The 21,538-nt window shown below is 32.6% G+C and overlaps 1 protein-coding gene across 6 annotated transcripts in view; it reads left to right on the top strand.

Annotated features, from left to right (window-relative positions):
• NBEA (neurobeachin) overlaps nt 1-21,538 on the top strand; it is a 798,235-nt gene that overhangs the window by 358,430 nt on the left and 418,267 nt on the right. For all 6 annotated transcript variants that reach the window (XM_036455167.2, XM_036455161.2, XM_036455163.2 and 3 more), the window contains one exon: nt 14,874-14,935. In XM_036455167.2, the coding sequence (XP_036311060.1) occupies nt 14,874-14,935 (62 nt within the window). The remainder of the gene's footprint in view (nt 1-14,873; nt 14,936-21,538) is intronic.

The raw sequence follows: 21,538 nt of genomic DNA, 5'->3' as shown, positions 1-21,538 counted from the left end.
AATCAGGTATGGAAGGGGAGTGGACTGACAATTCCCGGGGAAAAGGGAAGTGGGAGTGCAGGAAGAGACTGAACAAAAACTACACCTATGGATGAGGACAATGGTGGGGATGAGGAAAGGACAAAGGGTGGGGGTGGGAACCTGGTGGAGGGGAGCAATTGAGGGGGAAGGGGAGAGGAACACATTTGTAATAATATGAACAATAAAGATTTATTTAAAAAAAAAAATAAGTAGGATAATCTGGAGACAGAAAAAACAAATAAAATTTTATTGGACAAATCTAGTGTTTAAATAAAGGTCGAATATGAACAAAAAAGATGTTTTTAAAAGACATTTGAAAGACAGTTTTAATTCAGAGAATGTAAAAATGAAGAGAAGCCACTGGCTTCATTTTTTCCACCTGAAACATAAATTTTAATTGTGAATTTGACATGTACTTACCAATTCAATGCAACATAATTAGCCATTTAGTTGATTTATTAATTGATTTTAGAAGAGAAATGTTGTTGTTCCACCTGTTTATGTATTGACTGGTTGATTCTTATATGTGTCCTCTCAGGGATCAGACCCAAAATCTTGGCATATTAGAATGATGCTCCACCAAATGAGCTATCTGACCAGGGCCTAATTGGCCATATTATGTTCAAAACTAATTCCTGCTGAAACAGTTACCAGACTTCACTGGGCCCACCATTAAAACTGAAACACTTGGGAGATACAAGTCTGTGTCCATGGGTTATGCATATATGCATAAAGTTCTTTGGTTGATCTCTTCCACCGCACCCATCCTCCCCTGCCTTTCCTCTGACATTCCAGTCTGTCTTATGCTATGTCTATGGATCTATTTGTTCATCAGTTTATTTTGTTCACTAGATCGCACATGCAAGCATGTGATACTTGTCTTTGACTGGCTTATTTCATTAGCATAATATGCTCCATTTCCCCCCATGCTGTCTCAAAGGGTAAGATATCATTTTTTACTGCTGCATAGTATTCCATGATGTAAATGTACCACAACTTTTGTATCACTCATCTCCTGATGGACACTTGAACTGCTTTCAGATTTTAGAACATAGAATCAGAAACTGGTGTTTCTGATTTCTTAGGATATATTCCTAAAAGTGGGATCACTGGGTCAAATGGCAGTTATATATTTAATTTACTATTTTCCATAATGGCTTTAGCAGTTTGCATTCCCACCAGCAGTGTAGTATGGTTCCCTTTTCTCCACATCTTTTCCGGGACTTGTCATTTGTTGATGGTAGCCATTCTGACAGGTGTAAGATAATACATCATTGTCATTTGAATTTCTATCTGATGATCAATGACTTTAAGCATTTTTACCTATATCTCTTAGCCATCTGTATGTCCTCTTTGGAGAAGTGTCTATTTAGGTCCTTTGCAATAACATGATCATATCTTCTTTTCCTCTCTTTATTAATTAAGGTATTACATATGTGTCCTTATCCCTCCATCGCCTCCCCCAACTCCTCCCCCTGCCCCGGTGACTGTGTCCATTGGTTACGCTTACATGCATGCATACAAGTCTTTTGGTTGATTTCCCCCCCTTACCCCCACCAGAAAAAGCATTCGACAAAATCCAACACCCATTTTTGATAAAAACTCTCAGCAAAGTGGTAATAGAGGGATCATTCCTCAACATAATAAAGGCGATATATGACAAACCAATGGGCATACTCAATGGGCAAAAACTAAAACCATTCCCTTTCAGAACAGGAACAAGATAGGGATGTCTGCTTTCAATTCTCTTATTCAATAGAGTACTGGAAGTCCTAGCCACAGCAATCAGACATGAAGGAAGGATTTAGAACCATGAATATTCAAGTCAAAAGGCACCATTAGTGTCTCGGTCAACAGCATTTTTCTGTAAGGGACCAAAAAAGAAATACTTGGAAGCTTGTATTTATGTATTGACTGGTTGATTCTTATATATGTGTCCTCCCAGGGATCAGACCCAAAATCTTGACATATCAGAATGATGCTCCAACCAACTGAGCTATCTGACCAGGGCCTAATTGGTCAGATAGCTCAGTTGACCTATCTGAAACTTTTCTGATGAGACTGAAAAGTTTCAGAAAGAAGGGGTGGGGGGAAGGGGGAGAGACTAACCAAATAATTTATATGCATATATGCATAACCCATGGACAGACAATAGTGCAGTGAGGGCCTGGGGTGGCAGGATAGGGTGGTGGGAGTCAGTGGGGCAAAAAATGGGACACCTGTAATACTTTAAAAAGTAAAGATAAATTTAAAAAATAATTTAATTTAGAAAACCTAAAGAAAAACAAAAACAAAGAAGTCTTTGTGGCCTTATAGTCTCCATCATAACTTTTCAACTTTGCAATTGTAGTGAGGAAGTAGCCCTAGACAGTTTATAAAGGAATGAGCTTGGCTATGTTCATATAAGACTTTATTTATGAACACTGAAATTTTAATATTCTATCAATTTTACATGCCATGAAATACTTTTTTAAAAACCATTTAAAACTGTTTTAAGCTTACAGACCATATAAAAACTGGAAGCAGTCCAGCTGCAGATAGTGATTTGTTGATGGCATGGTACAATCAGTAAAGTATGCTGAGACAATATTTCTTAATGACATTTTATAACATAGCATAGCATAGACCAGAGTATAGGACACAATGAAAAGAAGTGCTGGTGTGAAACATTTGTTTCACTTTTATATCCTGCATCATGATGTAAAAGGTATTGCTTTAAGTATAATAAATTATGTTTGCAATCAGTAATCTGCTCTTTACCAGCAAATATTTTTATACCATGCAGCAGTAAAAAAGGATGATCTCTTATCCTTTAAGATAGCATGGAAGGACCCGGAGAGTATTATGCTAAGCAAAATAAGACAGTCAGTTAAATACAAGTATCGCATGATCTCACTAATATGTGGAATCTAATGAACAAAGTAAATGGATGAATAAAGTATATCAGATATAAAAGCATGGAACAGACTGGCAAATTTCAGAGGGAAGGCGGAGTCGGTGGGTGGATGGGAAGCGATTAACCGAAGAATTTATCTGCAAATATGCATAACTCATGGACACAGTTAATAATGTGGTAAAGGCCTGGGGTTGGAGACTAGTGTTGGCTAGAAGGGTCAATGAGGGGGAAAGCAGGAATAACTGTAATACTTTCAACAATAAAGTTAAATTAAAAAAAATTTTTAAAGAAAAGCTCAAGTTTACACAGTTCTTTAGTGTGTGCACTAAAACCAGATATTTCAATTTCAGTCTATAACTTTTTTGACTTAAAAACTAGATCAAGATTAAAGAATTAGCTGAAACCAGTTTGGCTCAGTGTAGAGCGTCGGTCTGCGGACTGAAAGGTCCCAGGGTCGATTCCGGTCAAGGGCATGTACATTGGTTGCGGACACATCCCCGGTAGGGGGTGTGCAAGAGGCAGCTAGTCGATGTTTCTCTCTCATCGACGTTTCTAGCTCTCTATCTCTCTCCCTTCCTCTCTGTAAAAAATCAATAAAATATATTTTAAAAAAAAGATTAAAGAATTATGTAATGCTAATAAAAATGCCTAGGTCTGAGAAGTCAGGGTAAACCCAAATATTAAAATGTTTAGAAGGAGGTATAAGGGCTAACTGGTCTATTACTACCATCCAGATAATTAGTAGTATCCACGTTCCATTGTGTTTTCACAATATTTTTTTTTTTAATCTGGGTAAATCCAATTTATTTATTTTTAATTTCTTTATTGGTTTAAGTATTACATAAGTGTCCTCATTCCTCCATTACCCCCTCAAAAACAAACTAACAAACAAAAAAAACTCCATTGTGTTTTAAACACCTCTCTAACTAAAGAGAATACATATAGGCACGTTTTTCTGGTCCATAATCTCTGCTGTCCAGACATGTTATTCCTTGTCTCTAGTTTCAGAGATTGAGGTCAGGTCCAGGGCATGTCACCCTTAATCATCAGTTTCCAGTCTGTCTTTCTCAGGTATCAAAACACAAATTTCTACATTACAGATGCCCCTTAATTAGATATAGTTGCAACAATTTAGGTGGCTCAATCACAGAGAAATAAGCCCTTTCTACAATAACCTTCTCATTTGCTAAATAAGCATCTTTGGTTTCCTGTAATTATTTCCTAGACCTCCCTTCCTACCTCATACCATCCTCATATTTTCCCTATATATGAACTTAATTTCATTATGTCCTTCTAAAATTGTAGTACTTCCATGAACAACTAGTTCTAGCCCCATTATTGCAAAGTACTGTGAGATAGTGAGTTCATTTTTAATTTCTCTACTAGACAATAATGCACACCAAGATTGTATTTTTTCAGACTGCTGAGATTTTGAATGACTAATACCATTTTTTTAAAATTTTTTCTTTTTTTATAATATATTTTTTTATTAAATTATTATTTTTGTACATATACCAATGTCCCCCCTCCCGTACATCCCCTCCCTCCCCAGAGTTTTGTGTCCATTGGTTGTACTTATATGCATGTATACAAGTCCTTCAGTTGATCTCTTATCTCCCCCAGATCTCCCCAACCTCCCCGCTGTAACTCTGACTAATACCATTTTTTATTTCAACTACTCTTAGTCTAATAGGTTATCTGACTTGATACCTTTGTGCACTTTTTCCAGAGGATTAAGCTTTTCTCACTTTACAGTTATTTTTTCTGTGTAGCTTCTTTGTTTTCACAGCTTTATTTTGTATATATGTTGCCCCTCCATGTAGAATAGGTGCTTTTTATCCAGCTAAGAGAATTTACTGGGTTGTCTATAAAATGAAGTCAATTGTACATAATATAATCCATGGAAACTACAGTTTAGACTCATGATACTGAGTCTTGCTGTTACAAGATTATTTTCTTCTTCATGTGGAAATAAGACCTATTCACAGGACATGCATGTTATCATCCATGCTGTCAATGTACTCAATAGTGTTCATCTAATTATGCTAAATCCAATCAATGATTAAGCTTATTATTTTGACTTTAAAATTAATTAATTGAAAAGATACATGTAATTTCAACAACTGTATATTGCAACATTTACACTAGAAAATATTCTCACATTAAGTGTTTTTTGTTTTTTACATTTGTTTTGATAGAGAAAACGTGGGGCTGTCCAAAGTAGTTGTTTATATCAAGTTAGACAGATTCTGTTTTACAAATTGAATAATGCCATTTGTGATAGTTGAACTTGGATTGATCTCTAACTCATTTTCCCCAAGAAATTAATAACTGATCATTACTTCAAGGTAAATATTTCCTATTGTTATTTCTCAATTCCACCATTTTCTTGTATTTACAATGGAATTTCTCTAATGACACTGTTTATCTTACTTATCAAGTCAACATTCTATAACAGTTCTGAGATTACACTTGGTCTCATCACATTAAAATGATCCTTTTATCTGCCTGTATTCTCCATTAGAATGCAGGCTTCTCTAGGACATGGGGCATATCTATTTCATAATTGTGTATGCCATGTAGTAAGTATGCAGTACTGTTTTTGGAACTGAATCATTGAATGTCTTTCATTCCTATTCACTTTTTGACAAACATTTTTTATGGCCATTTATTTCATTCCATTTTTTTTTTTTAAGATTTCCCAGTTCATACTACTTCAAAAGATAACTGTTACTTTTTGTAATAGATCTATTTTTGCAAGAAGGAATAGAAGAAATAAAAGCACCATTGCTTTTAATCTATAAATAAGATTAATATTTTATGCTTGAAATGTGTTTTTTTATTTCAAAACAATTCACATGAATTATTTACTGTATCATTATTAAATCGATGCTGGTATCTAACCATAAAATTTAACTCCAAAATATCGCTCTCAATGCAGGTAGGTTTGAGTTGGATATAGAACGTAGGCTAAATAAACTTGTTAATGCAGTGACCTATACTTTCATGTTCATATAAGCCATACCATGTATTTTCAACAATTTTTTGTATAAAATAATATGTTTATTATAATTTCTTTGATTTATGAGAATATCTTCAATGTTGCAAAATTTAAGGAACTTTAAAGTTTCAAGGACCTCCTATTTCCTTTCTAAGAATGAATAAATCTAGACTAATTACTCATCTCTATTTAATACTTTACCTTAAATGGAGAATTCAGTAAATAAAATTCAGCTTGGGTCAAATTCAATAATTTGTTTTAATCACAAATAAGGAACTTTGTGAAGTTCTAATATATATTTTTCACAGTACTTCAACAACCTCTGTGTATAATTATTGGATAAAGTTAATCAGCTCTTGAAGATAACTGGGGTTCACCTGTTTGACCTCTATTTGATTCTACCTAAATCTGAAACTTTCATGCTCTGTGCCTTTATCACAATTATAAAATAATTTTATTTTATCAATTATATTATAGTTTTTTTTACCTTTGACTTTATGAGTGCATGATCAAGAAAAGTAATACATAATACCTATATTTTGCATTTAATTTAAATATTGAAGGGAAATGAGCCAATGATTTCCTGAATCCAAAAGATAAAGAACTTAGAGGTACATATTACTGCCAAAGCAACTTTAAATTTATTTTAATTTGATGAATTAAATATACCGTATTTTTCGGACCATAAGACGCACTTTTTTCCCCCCAGAAGTGGGGGGAAAAAGTCCCTGCATCTTATGGTCCAAATATAGCCTACACATATACTTTAAAAAAAAAGTTTTTTTACTTGCCCGGCTCTGTGTGGTCTCTGTGTACTTGCCCGGCTCTAAAATGGTTCTAAATGCTGCTGTTTACTTTCCAGGGTTGATTACATGTGTTTATGACTGTGATGTTGGGTTTTAATGCACATAAAATATTTTAGGACACTATTTGTTTCAGAATCTTTTTTTCTTCATTTCCCTTCTCTAAAAACTGGTGCGTCTTATGGTCCGGTGCGTCTTATGGTCCGAAAAATACGGTATTATATGTATTTATTTTAGGATACAAATGAAAACCAGAATTTGGCTTGTTTGGAGCTATAACTATACAAGGGATATTTATTTATTTATTTATTTATTTATTTATTTATTTTCTATGTTCTAATTGACTTCAGAGAAGAAAGAGAGGGAAAGGGAAAGAGAGATAGAGATAGAAACATCAATGATGAGAGAGAATCATGGATCATCTGCTTCCTGCATGTCTCCTGCATGGGACCAAGCCTGCTACTCAGGCATGTGCCCTGCCCAGCAATCAAACCATAGCCTCCTGATTCATGGGTCGATGCTCAATCACTGAGCCACAACACCAGGGCCAAATTATACACTTATACATAAACATAACAGTGTTTAAAAAGTGAATCCTATATTTTATAGAATATAAGTTATTTTTAATATAAAGGCATTAGTGTACCATTTTCACTCAACTGTAACAATGTAATTTGTTGACTATCTATCTGAGTGTTTTTTATTCTTTTGATTATTAGTATTTTTTAAAAGTGAAATACATAGCTAAAACAAATATATTATTCTCAAAAAGAATGGACCGGAGTCTTTCATGGATTATGTTAAAATTTGAGCCGACATAGTTTGGTAGTTTTAGAATTTGATTGAGTCTCTTTGGAATTTCAAAAGGCATTCTGAGAGCAGAAGAAAGTTGATGCAGAGAAGTGATATAGGAGTTGGTTTAAAAATAAAATATAACCCAAAGACAGTTGAGGGATCCATATGATTTATGATAGTGAAAATGTCTCTTATATTCCTGATTTCACCCTTATTTATTTTTGTTGTGATTAAATCAGAAGTGAAGAAAAAGGCAAGATACTCATTTCTGTAGTGGAAACTTGAGACTAATATTATGAACAAGAGTATTTAATAAAAACTTCAGAAATTATTATTTTATTTTGAGGCATAGAGTTTTATTGTAATTTTTTTCAGTGTAATACCACTACACTTTTTTCATTAATATATTATCTTTGTAATTAGACTGTTAGCTACTTGAAATCAAATACTGTCATCTCTCAGGTTTACTTATAGTTCCTTACATAAGTTATTTAAATGAACATGTCTCTCAAGAGTCAGCCAACTCAAAACTTCAATAATTCTAAGTGATTTGGAAATTGTAACCTATTTTTTAGTATGTGTAAATGAAAAACGGTATTTCAATAGAATGTGCAAACAGATGTTAAAGTCACAGGGTGACATGAAGAAAGTGACATTGGACTCAAGAATGTGCCTGAATATTTCCCTTGACATGATGTTTTTGATGTACTTGTACAAACTTGATTTCTAAAGCATGTATCAAAGGAGCAGCATTGTTTCACACGTAATAGGTATCAATGCCATGAGACTATCTTTTCAGTCCATCTTTTATTAAGGCATATCACCAGTAAATATATGTGTAGGAACTATCACTATAGCTTCATTTTATTTTACTTTATTTTATTTTTTTATTTTATTTTATAATCTGTCATTCTGTGAAAATTTTATTTTAGGAATTTCAACTCTACCACAACACAAAAAAATGTTAGCAGAAGCAAAATTATAAAGAAAGAACAAAATATCCAAGTCAATAAGATTCCTAGGCTGTATCAACACAATGGTTGAAAAAAGAAACAATTTAGAGAAACAATTTCAATAAATTGGTCAAAATGATTATTGGGGTATTACATAACTGCAGTTTCAATTAATCCTATTTCTGAGCTACTTAAATGTCCTAAGTTTACACTTTAAAAACACTTAGCCAAACATTTACATACAAAATAGATTTTTATTTCTTTTAAAATATATGGAATTTCCATCAGGAAAATGACAATAATAAATTATAATGAATATTAGTGATATTAATTTATTTATTAATCTTTTAAAATATATTTTATTGATTTTTTACAGAGAGGAAGGGAGAGGGATAGAGAATTAGAAACATCTACGAGAGAGAGAGAAACATCAATCAGCTGCCTTCTGCACACCGCCCACTGGGATGTGCCCGCAATCAAGGTATATGCCCTTGACCAGAATCGAACCTGGGACCCTTCAATCCGCAGGCCGACACTCTTTCCACTGAGCCAAACCTGTTTCAGCTCTTTATTAATCTTTCAGAATATTTCATACTTAGGAGTATTACTAATTTCTGACTTTTAGAAATCTGAGTCACATTTATTTTAATAAATGCCTGTAATGCCTTCTTCAAAACCTTAGGGCCAGTTGTGCCTGTAATTCAGATATTTGGGAATTTAAGACAGATAATAAATACCTATATGTATACTTCATAGCATCTTCAAGGGGGTTTGGGATATCTCATTAATAAAACAATGATCTGTTTCCAGTAATACATAGAGATATTTATACTAAGTGGAATAAAGATTTTAATAGCATCACATTAAGTAAAATTTTGCTGATAATTGGGTTTCCAATGACAAAAAAGCTTTTTTCAGAGATTTTTGGGGTTTGGAATATAAAATATCATAGATATAAATCTAAAATAATTTCCCCTCCAGTTTTAAAAATCTATAGATATATGTGTTTGTGTATATGTTTTCTCTCTCGTACACACATACACACCCACACACAGGTACACATATGCCTTGGAATGAGTCAGTAGTTTTATTGAAGACAGCAAAGCTCATATGATTATTCATTGCCTATGATTTCTTTGGCCCTAAAATAGCAGGGTTGAATAGCTATGACAGAGACTATATCTGCTCAAAGCTAAAATATTTTATCTGTCTGTGTCTTTACAGAAAATGTTTGCTGATTGGATATATATAATATATCCAGAGACTACAGTTTTTTGCCTATTTTAAAGATAGTAAAATTTCTATAAAATTGCCATAACTTAGTTTTTACTGAAATAAAGTAAATCAATGAATGAATGGATTTACTGTTTTTAATGGGATTTTGAGTGTATTTTTTCAGTTTAATTTAGAATCTAAATATAAAAATAAACTATAATGGTTTAATTATGATTAAAAAGGCTTTTCTTAGTAACTGAACATAATGTTATTTTAGGTAAATATTTTAGTTGCTTTAAGGTAACTTTGCTACTGTTTGCATTTGTAATGCAGTTTTAAATTAAAATAAAATCTCTAAAAGAGCATAAGGCCAATCTTAAAATGTTGAGTCGAAAGAGTAGTTAGTTATACTACATATCTTAAATTATTTTAAATGATGTTTAATATTGTGGGTTTTTTGGGGGGAGGGGTAATTGTTTTTTTGGTTTTTAAATTAGAAAGCCAAATTAATTACTTGGTATGCTAATTTTAAGTTTTAAGTTCAGATCTCCTAAAAAATAATACTGAAACTAAGTTTTTTCTAGACAGGAACATATCACAATGATGAAATAAAATAAATTTCATGTTCCAAATTTGAAAAGCAAAAGAATATTAAAAAACAAGAAATTGCTAGAATGCAGAAGCCTTAAAAAATATACACTTTATAACAATGTAAAAAATACATAGAACAGATAATTTCAAACCAATTATCAGCTATACTTTACTGAGACTAAAGCAAATGAAACATATTGAGCCCGCAAAATTCCTTTCAATGTCTATGGTTCTTTTCATTATTTATTACTAAAATGAAACTATTTCAGTGCCATTAGTCTCTGCTAATTTGGAGATTTAAAAAATTAGATTATTAGGAATTTAAAAACTTAATAGTCCAGGAAGGACTTGATTTTTAAAATCCAGATGATCAGACTTGTCATGTCTATTTGATGGAAAATAAAGTAATGTATTTTACTATGAGGAGAAATAGAAAAACTAGATCTTAAAACTGTACTGGTACAATAAGTATTTTAAATATACTAGTGGGACTCTTAAAAAATGTTACAATTATATTTTTCAATACTGAGTTATTTATATGACTTATTTATATCTGGTTTGTCAGAGATAACAAAAGAATAAATCATATGTAAGAAGAAGGTGGATGGCAGGACAGCAGTGAGAAAGAGAGTGTGAGTGTGAGCGAAATGGGAGTGTGTAGATGTGGGGTGTGTGTGACAATTAGATCTTGCAGAACTTTCAGGGGCTGGTAGACCTAAGAGAGCCCCTACTACCACTGCAGTCACTTGTGTGTGTGTGTGCTACCATAGAAGCCACACCATCTTGAATAGATTAAAAAACCAAGTTATATCTACACAATGGAATACTACACTGCTGTAAAAAAAAAAAAAAAAGAAGGAACTCTTACTATTTGCAACAGCATAGATGGACATGGAAAGCATTATGCTAAGTGAAATAAAAGCCAGTTGAAGAAAGATAAATAGCACATAATCTCACTCATATATGAAATATAATGAACAGCATAAACTTATAAACGAAAATAGATTCCGAGACAGAGAAGCACTGAATAGACAAATAAACTTCAGAGGAAAGCCAAGGAAGAGGGTAAGAGATGGGCCAAAGAACTTGTATACATGTATATAAGCATAACCAATGGACACAGTCAGTAAAGGGGTAAGGGCATATGCTGGGAGCTAGGGTGGCTGTGGAGAGGTCACAATGGGGGAAACAGGAGACATGTAATACTTTAAACAATAAAGAATTTTTAAAGAGAATAAATCATAATCCCAAAATTAATTTTTTGCCTATCAATATTTCTGATTTTGATCATATTTAAATTTGGCACTTTCTTTCTTCCAACCTGCTCCTTCATTTGTTTCCTTGTCTCAGTTAAAGGTATCATCACTCACACTTCGATTGCTCCTTTACTCTACTACCCTTTAAGCTCATATTCTGTAAAAAATATTTTATTGTCTCAAAGTAAAATGTATTTCAAATCTGAATTGCCACTACCTTCAGCACAGGCCTTCACTATCTTAACTTGACTTTGCAGTTCAGGTTTCTTCCTATATCACTGAGAGAAAGAGATCTTTACAAAATGGACTAGATTCTATCTTCCCCCTGCTTGAAATCTTCACTGGTTTTCTGTTGCCAATAGGAAAAAATATGCCAATTACGGCTCTGCTTCTGTCTAGCTCTCTGTCTTCATTTAAGCTCACTCTCTCACATCTGCACTCCCCAACATAACATTCCAACTTGATTTTACTAGCTATTTCATGTTTCTTTATACCTCTAACATTTTTCTTTCACCTCAGTCGCCTTTCCCTTTTTTCTTTCTTTTATTCAGAAAAGCTCAATATCATCCAATTCAAATGTCACATTCCTTATAAATTCCCCAGAGTTGCTCTTGGATCTTCCTGTTATTCTAACACGTTGTACACTCTGTGTGCAGGAGGCAACTGATCGATGTTTCTCTCTCATCGATGTTTCTAGCTCTCTATCCCTCTCCCTTCCTCACTGTAAAAAAATCAATAAAATATATTTTTTAAAAAGAGAATTGAATGAGATAGTGTATATAGAAGTGATTGTAAATAATAAGGCTCAATGTAAATGTTGGATAATCTAGAGATTGGATTAATGTATGGAACACGTGGAAGGTGTAGATGATGCCTTGTTCATTATTGTAAATTCCAGAGTACAACATTATACTTTGCACAGATGGGGAAATATCAAAGAAGTGAATTTGATTATGAAATCCTGACAGAACCAAAAAAGGAAAAACTCAACCTGTTTAAGACACACACTTATAAGATATACGCTTTATCCATTTATAGCCAGAGTTTTTATAGCATCATTAGGAAATTTGGCTATTTGAGCTTATGACTAAAGTTATACAAAACCATTTTTATAATAACATCTTAAATTTTTAAACATGGGTTTGTTTTTACTTAGAAACTATACAAGGACAGAGTGTTATCAGACTCTTTATTTTCAATATCACTATAAAAATTGGAGTTTACCTGTTTGTTTTAATAATACTTTTGTTAATACTTAGAAATAGTTGCAACTAAAGTGATTATATAATTTTTGGAGGTTGGTAAGTCTTCCAAAATTGCCTCTACTGTGTTCTCATTGTCAAGGTTAGTGTTTTGTTTTTCTTTTAAAGAGAATCCATTAATTCATATTGTTTAAAACTAATTAGACAAGGTATTAGTTTAGTAAAGGCATGAGTGTCTGTGGAGTTGGAATCACAGTGGCCTTTTTCAAAATATTGAGAGTACTACTTATAATCTGAAATTTTTCTATCCATTTGTTGTAATTTTCTTGGAACAAAGTATTGATTGAGCATTTGTTTATATTTTTCTTATGCTAGTACTTTTAAAGATTATGATTATTTTGTTACATGGAGGTTTTCTTTTGACTGTTCATTTAAAATATTAGTCTGTGAGAAATGAATCTAACTGCATGTTTTTCCTAAGTTTTACTTCAAGTTGTTATGTATTTAAAAACTCTTAATGCACATAATATGTGGTGAATGATTCTTTATATAGCCACTTCAAATAGCCTTGTAGTCTAATCATCCTTTTATATACCTTACAGTTTAAATCTAAATTCAAATAGAGTATACATCTTAATTATGATAATCTTGGTATGCATGGTCCTTTGGCCTTTTACTTAGTTTATCTGTGTAAGAATTTCAAATAGTTGAGTGGCCAACAGATAATAAATGTCCCATTTAGCTTCTTTCTGCCTCTTTATCTCCCTAGCATGAGATTTGCTGAGCAGTTATACCAATTGTCTCTTAAACGAGCTTCTCACATTTAAGAAGCTCATTCTTAAGAAGCTTCTCACATCTGCCTCTTATTTCATTAGTTAACTGTCTGCCCAAAGATCTGATAAGATGGAATACTACTGCCTTTTTACAGCTTGTTCTATCTGTACAATAAGGGTAGGGTCATTAGCAGAGTGGGCAAAAAAAGGTACTTATCATGCCCTACAACAGTATACATGCTAGTGTCTAGAAAGCAGTTGAAACTGTTTATTGAAATCACCTTAAGAAGACAAAAATGACTGGTTTTGCTTCAAGTCTCCAGTTAGCTACCACTAATGTAAAACGATGGCATTTCTTACTGTAAAAAGCTTTTAATGATTACATTTGTCCTCATATAAAAAGAAACATCATTATTAGTATACTCTCATCCAAAGTTTATTACTTCTTGGTTAATCTTTCTCTATGTTGGCACTTTTAAAAAGTACCAATCATGATCTGCTTTGTGACATGTTATAGCAGTTATAATTATTATTGGGAAAAGTATGTATGATTACTTAATGTTTATTGGAATAATATTTTCTTGCCTATACAATGAGAATAAAAATAGTATATAACAAAATTTAAATGAAAATTAAATGAGACTATACACCTAAGGCACTTAACACATAGTGCCCAGCACATAGTAAGTGATCAATGAATAGTAGCCATTATTTCAAAAATATTTAATTCCCCCCGATATCTGTTCAGAGACTTTGGAAGCAGAACACTGGAAGATTTTATGTGTTGTGTAATATGTTAATTGTGTGAACTTTTCTTTTTAATATATTAAAATCATTTAACAACTGGCAACCAATGCAAAATTACCTATTTGCAAATTATTTCAACTTTTCCTTTTGGAAGAAAATTTAGGTACATCTTCAATGATTATTGTTCTGTGCTTCAGGAAAGAATCATATAACTGTCATTGTAATGAAAGTAGGTCTAACTACTTCATCAATTTTGATAACCACCTTATTTAAATATAAGAAATGCCTTCACCAAATAAATAACCAAAGCATGAAGACAATTTTTAGTATTTTTCATATCGTGAATACCTGAATTTTTAAAAATTAATGCTATAAAACATGTCAATGATAAAGGAACGAGACTTGAATGTGGATAATAAACACACAATACAGTATACAAATGATGTATTGTTGAATTGTATACCTGTAACCTAAGTAATTTTATTAACCAATGTCACCCTAATAAATTCAATAAAGTGTATATTTAGGAGTTCTAAAGTTAAAATTTTATCATGAATTAACTTGGAATTGATAATGTGTCTATCATTGTAATTTCATTTTGTTTTAACCCTTTATTATAGGCCTTGTTTGTATGAAGTCCAGTACTTCTGTGGTTGAGCTTGTTATGCTGCTTTGTTCTCAGGTACGAAATCTCATTTATTTGATTTTTTTGAATGTTTCTAACAGTAGAATGATTATGCATATATATGTATATGTTTATATATTTTAAATTTTCATCTATCATCCCATAGTTAAATAAAGTAATTTATATTGAGATATACTTATATGTAGATGATCTTACCACGTATATATTGATTTAGTCTCCCTCCCCCTTCTTCTCTGTAGCTTTCTTTTTCTTTCCCACCCTTCCTATCCTGCTATTGTTCCCTATCTTTTTATCTCTGTATATATTATACAAAATTTGTTATTTATCTTTTTATACTCCATCTTTTAAAGATGATACAATAGAATTTATCCTTTTAATTTTTATTATTAATTACATGATTTCTTCTGTTAGATTAGAGATAATGAGAATTAAGTCGTTTTTTTATTGCAGTAGCCATAGTATAAATACAGCTCTTCAGTGGGTTGTCTTTGATATGATACCCTTCTGCTTTCTTTTTTCTTCACTGGAATTTGTATATTTCAGTGTAAATTCTAGAAATCTACTTATCCTTTTCTTTAGTAATCAGAATTAAAAATAGAATAGTAATTGTTGGATATTGTTTCTTCCTAGCAATTATAATAAAATTAAGCATATATATCTTATATTTTTCTGATAACTAAATTGGGTACCTAATGGTCTTCTCACCAGCTCTTTCAAGTATGTTTGTGATGCTGATTTTTATTTAAGTATAAATAAAATATGAGAATGAGAAAAGAAGCTACTAACGTTTTGTAATAAATATTATTATATTTATTCCTAGTTTCCTCAGCAGAAAGAAAAATACATTTAAACAGTTTCTAGTTACTGACCTGAGGTTTGCTTAAAAGCTAACTCGCAAATAAAAAAAACAATATGGCTTCAGTAGATCCTATAAAACATCAGCAAAAATAAACCAAAAACTTACCGATTGATTTTCAGTCTTCAGGTTTACTTTCTTCAAGAATATGTTCATAGGGAAATCATTAGGCCCATTTCCCCCTTTTCAGCCAGCAAGAATTTTAATAAGACATTAAAGAAAACAGCAGGAGTTCATCTTCAAGGCATTTGAAAAGTGTTACCTAATACCCAAGTCCTGAGTTCAAGAGACATTCTGAGAGATCTATCTGGACCTTTTAGGATCTTAATGATGCACATTAAAAAAAATGCTTTTATGAAAAAATAGCTTTAAATTCCTTTTTCCTTAGCTCTGGTTTTCACTGCAGTTCAGAGAAATAAAGAGGAGTGTAGCATTAGGGTCTAGTGTCTTTGATGGCCTCATCATCTAATCATAGGTTTAACATTACTCATTTGCTGGCTCCAGGAATTCCTGCCATTAAAGGCCCTAGAGAGGAAACTTTGCCTCAGATATTGATTGAAAGGAAGAGTGAGAAATTCAAGCTCTCTATGCTGTGCACTTTCTTTTCGTGTTTCAGCAAAGCAATTAAAAGCATGTCTCTCAGTTTGATTTCTAAGTTGATTTTAAAAATAATTCAAAGTGCATTTAAATATTTCAATGGTTGATTAGATATACCTTATAGAAGTGACTCAGAAATGTATATTTGTTTGTTTGTTTTTTTAAAGCTCCAACTGTATTATTTTCTCTTAAGCTGAAAGATAGCTTTTCACAAAAATATTTTTAAAGAGCAGATGAGTAATTTCTCTTTTTGCAATTCAGGTGGGGCGAGTTAATATTCTACTTTGAAATTATCTTATAAAACCATCAACTATCATTGTAGGTCATTACTTGTTCCATGGATGTATATAAAACCTTGGTTTTAAGGACACAAGAAAATGGATATCTTAAAAGTTTCTAAAAATAATCTATCATTGTTCTTTACTAGTCAAATTCAACATGATTTATATTCTACTTTCACCCATTAGCAGGGCATCCCATAGCAGTAGCAGACTTCTGATGAAGAGAAATAAATATAGTTAATGCTACTGAGGGAGATTGTGTGGTATAGCACTCTCCAAAGCTGGGTTCTCTTCTACAGGCCTAATGCATCTTTTGGACAATGGAGCTGATCCCTGTAGAATTAGCACACTCCTGTAGGCTGTGTTTGTGGCAATGCAGAAGGCAATCCTAAGAAATCTTTTAAGCTGCAGAGTTCTGGGTTGTACTTACATTTTATTTTATAATCTCCTGTTTTAAGTATTGATATTTCCATGTTATTAAGATGAGCAGTTATTACTACTAATAAAATAATTTAAAATATGAATTTAAAATATATATGTTGAGTGAGAATTATAGCTAAGATGTTACCCACACTGTGATTTAATTCTTGGTTAAAATAAGCTTTTAATGCTAATGGAATATTCCAGTATATTTATTTGCTTAAAATGTGCTTTACTTTTTTCTAAGTTTATAAACCACTGAAGAATAAAATTTTGTTGAGAATGGATATCTAAGGGTTGAAAAAGGAGAGGAAAATGTAACATTTCTTGCAGCCCTTATTCGTCTTTTATTTGCTACAACACATTAAATGCCTTTATTTTTTGTGCTTTTCATTTGGGAAATTTCATGTTAACTACTATGATTATTAAGGATATTAGTTTTCTTTTCTTCTTAGCTAGCTCCTGATTAAACTTACTATTACCAGTGGTTTGCATGCAAAATGTGGTCTGAATTTACATGAGGTCACATTACAAGTGTCCGGAGGTACTTGCCAAGAGTAGTAATTCAGTTCATGTGGATAGCCTTTCAGCTCCAAAGGACATGCCATCGTCTACCCCCCCCCCCCCCCACCTCCAGGGGAATCTTTGGTCTCTGTAGAAAACAGACTTTATATTTTAAGAAGCTATTAGCATTAGCATTATATTGCACTTATTTTTCCAGAAATACCCAAAACATTTTTTACTGTGTTTTGGGTACTTTGCTTTTTCATGTAATATTTATGACATAAAAGTAAATATTAATAATTGACTATTCTTATTCTCTTCTAATTTATATTAAAATTGCACTTAGCATTCTTTGAAAATGATTTTCTGTCATTTGTAAAATAAATTGAAGTAAAAAATTAAAATAGATATTATTTTGAAAAAAAATCAGTGTTTAATAATTTAAATACGGTGTTTTCTAAAGAGTTCTTCAGTATATCACTGATCTAATGCTGTCTTCTCCAAACTTGTTTTAAGTTTTTAAAATCAGGATTATTTTGTATGTGTACCTTATTTTATATTGTGTTCTGATTGTATTGTGTTCTTTGATGAATAGCAGATTTAGTTTTCAAGTAAGCTTTTCTAGTTACTGTAATAGTTTCTAATTATTTCCAGACTTTTTTAGGAAGTCTCCATCAGAGGTACTCCAAGAAAAATGGAGTGATGTTATCCCATAGGATTTCTTTAACTTTTCATAAGTAAAGCTTAACAGATGTCATTAGCATTTTTCTATGCCTTACTGTCAATAGAAAATGTTTTATAAGTTGAGGAACTTTTATGTAAAAATAATGTCTCTCAGTATTTAAGTACTTGCTGACTTGAAGCACTGATTAAGCAAATGTAAGCTTAATAAATTATTTTTAGTCTCATTAAAAACTCAAACATGGATATGTGACATAAAGCAGAAGTCAGCATTGCAAGTCTCCCTAGGATCTGTGTATGAAGTTAACATGAATTATTTTGTGGCTTTGTTTGCCTTTCTTCTTTTCTAAATACTTTATATACTTAAAAAAGGATTTTAGTGACTTCACTGATGTGATGAAGGCCATAACCCAGCACTTAAAAATGAACCACAACTAAAGAGCACTCTTCCTTTTTCAAATGATTTAGCCTTTGAACATTTAAATTTTTCATTTTTCTTCAATATGATACAGTTAAGTCAGATGGTGTGAAACAGAAAGTCATACTTCTCATCTAATTACAATAAATCTAACATTGAAGTACAAAGACACAGATAAGATGAATATGATGGTCTATTAAGGACTATTCACTCATGAGTACTCAGTATTGAAAAGATTTGGGGGGTATATAATAAGATTATGAGTGTAAGAAAACTAGGGATGGACTAGAGTATTTTTTTAAATACATTTTATTGATTTTTTACAGAGAGGAAGAGAGAGGGATAGAGAGTTAGAAACATCGATGAGAGAGAATCATCGATCAGCTGCCTCTTGCACACCCCCTACTGGGGATGTGCCCACAACCAAGGTACATGCCCTTGACCAGAATCAAACCCAGGACCCTTGAGTCCGCAGGCCGACGCTCTAGCCACTGAGCCAAACCGGTTTCGGCAAGGACTAGAGTATTTTTTAAAGCATCTTTGGAAGTAAGTCCTATTTATCATGAAGAAGATATATCACTGCTCTAACCAGTTTGGATTAGTGGATAGAGCGTCGGCCTGTGGAATGAAGGGTCCCAGGTTCAATTCCAGTCAAGGACATGTACCTTGGTTGCGGGCACATCCCCATTGGGGAGTGTACAGGATGAAGCTGATTGATGTTTCTCTCTCATCGATGTTTCTAACTATCCCTCTCTCTTCCTCTCCGTAAAAAATCAATAAAGTACATTTTTTTGAAAGAAATTATATTACATTTAATTATGTAATTATTTTGTGACTTTTTAGCATAATGATATTTAATAAAGATTTATTAATATATTCTTCTTTTTCTTAATGAGTCTAGTGTTCATCTACTGGATAGACCAGATGTCTTCCAATGTCCCTCTGGACAAAGCTACAATGGCGGGGCTAAGGCAGAGGTGGTTAGGGGTGATCAGGCAGGAAGGTAAAGGTGGTTAGGGGCGATCAGGCAGGAAGGCAAAGGCGATTAGGGGCAATCAGGCAGGCAGGCAGAGGGGTAAGGGGCCATCAGGCAGGCAGGCAGGTGAGCAGTTAGGAGCCAGCAGTCACGGATTATAGGAGGGATGTCCGACTGCTGGTTTAAGTGTTCCAGATTGGAGAGGGAATAGGCCAGGCTGAGGGACCCCACCCCCATCATGTGCACCAGGCCTCTAGTTTTTAGTATAAAATATTGTAGTGTATTAGTAGGACAGAATTGAAGTTGATAAGAAATTTCTAACTGTGAATAGTATTGAGTGTTTTGTGGGTTTTACCTTCATAGTTATGCCTTTATTTTTAGAAGGAATGAAGATTAAGTTTCATTCCTGAATATCTAACAGGTTCCTGCTTTTTTCTCTGGAAGATGCCTGACCCCCAACTCTCACCTGTGGTATAATATCATATCAAAGTTAAAGGAACACAATGGGCATTTAAAATTTTGGAGTTGCAATGATTGTATCATCTCTATTGCCATAAAGTTTGTATCATCCCAAAGTATAAATAAAAGTTAAGCTGAAGATTGAAAATGTAGTGATGAATAAATATCATTTTCAATTTGGGTCATAATAATGATTTTAAATTATTAGATATTATATAAGAAAATATAGACATTTTTGGATGGAAAAAAAGAGGTTATAAGTATTAAATAATCAGAAAAATTCTATTTATTGTATCTTAGGGAGAATGCTTACTGAACAAATCTAATAGGATGGTAGACTCAGCTATTTATTAGCTACAGCATCCCTCTATGAAAATTTAATCAAAGATGTAAAAAGCATAAAATTCAAATTACTTTTTACCATTTACTTGAGGTCTTCTATTGTTGATTTTGTTTACTTCAACTGTAGAAGTTAAGAGGTATAATAAATTTTGAGTCAGTCACTTTTATGTTATAAAATATTTTTCTAAGCAACCTACAATGTATGTGATCTAACACTTTCATTCTTGTATATTAATTAGTTCATATTCAACCCAAAGTTTAAACAGGGAAGGAAAATGAAGGATGAGCAGTAGTTCTGAGTTCATCTGTATGACAAGGGTTAAATATAAAAATAAGAACTGACAGTCCTATTCTAATGTCTGAATTCTCATAATTCTACTAAAATTGGGACAAAAATAAATCAGTAAGCCTTGGCCACTTGTAGGTTAATCCTAAAGTGTTCTATAGTTTCTGTGGTAAAGGAGGAATGTAGCATATTCTAAAGGTTTAGATTTCCCTGCATCACTGACAGACTACCTCCCTGACCTATACTTTGCCACAATAACCTCCCCTTTCCTTCTTTCCAGCTATTTTGTTTTGTTTCCCCTCAATTTTATTTTTCCACATTTATATTATATAAATTATTTGGGTACATTATAACAACTTTTAAAAATAGTGTAAACAATGTTTCTATGGGGTGTCCCAAATGTATACATACATTTTGAATAATTTTAAAGGCAGTGTTTATTTATTTTTCAAATATTGATATTGGTAAAATACTGTTAACTAGACTTCAGACATTATTCAGCTTTTGATATTTTGAAATTAATTTGTGTGTGCATCTAGAGATCAATGCAATTTCATTATATTGATATATTTACCACCTCTATCAAAATACAGGATCATTCCTATTACTTAATGTCTTCCCAGTTATTTCAAACTTTTTTTTTTTCATGAAGCTTCTCTGGTTTATTATTATATTAAGGGCCCAGGGCCCGAATTTGTGCAACTTGAAAGGAACTGTGGGCTGTGAGGCTGCAGTGGGCACAGGGACAGGTCTTGGCCCATCCTCTGGGCCCCCACCTGGCTCCTCCCACCATGACCCTGGTCCCCTGTCTGCTGGCAG

This window comes from Pipistrellus kuhlii, unplaced genomic scaffold (genome assembly GCF_014108245.1).
Source record: "Pipistrellus kuhlii isolate mPipKuh1 unplaced genomic scaffold, mPipKuh1.p scaffold_m20_p_3, whole genome shotgun sequence".
Lineage (NCBI taxonomy): Eukaryota > Metazoa > Chordata > Mammalia > Chiroptera > Vespertilionidae > Pipistrellus > Pipistrellus kuhlii.
Note: the sequence above shows the minus strand (reverse complement) of the source record. Positions and strands in the feature narration are given on the sequence as shown.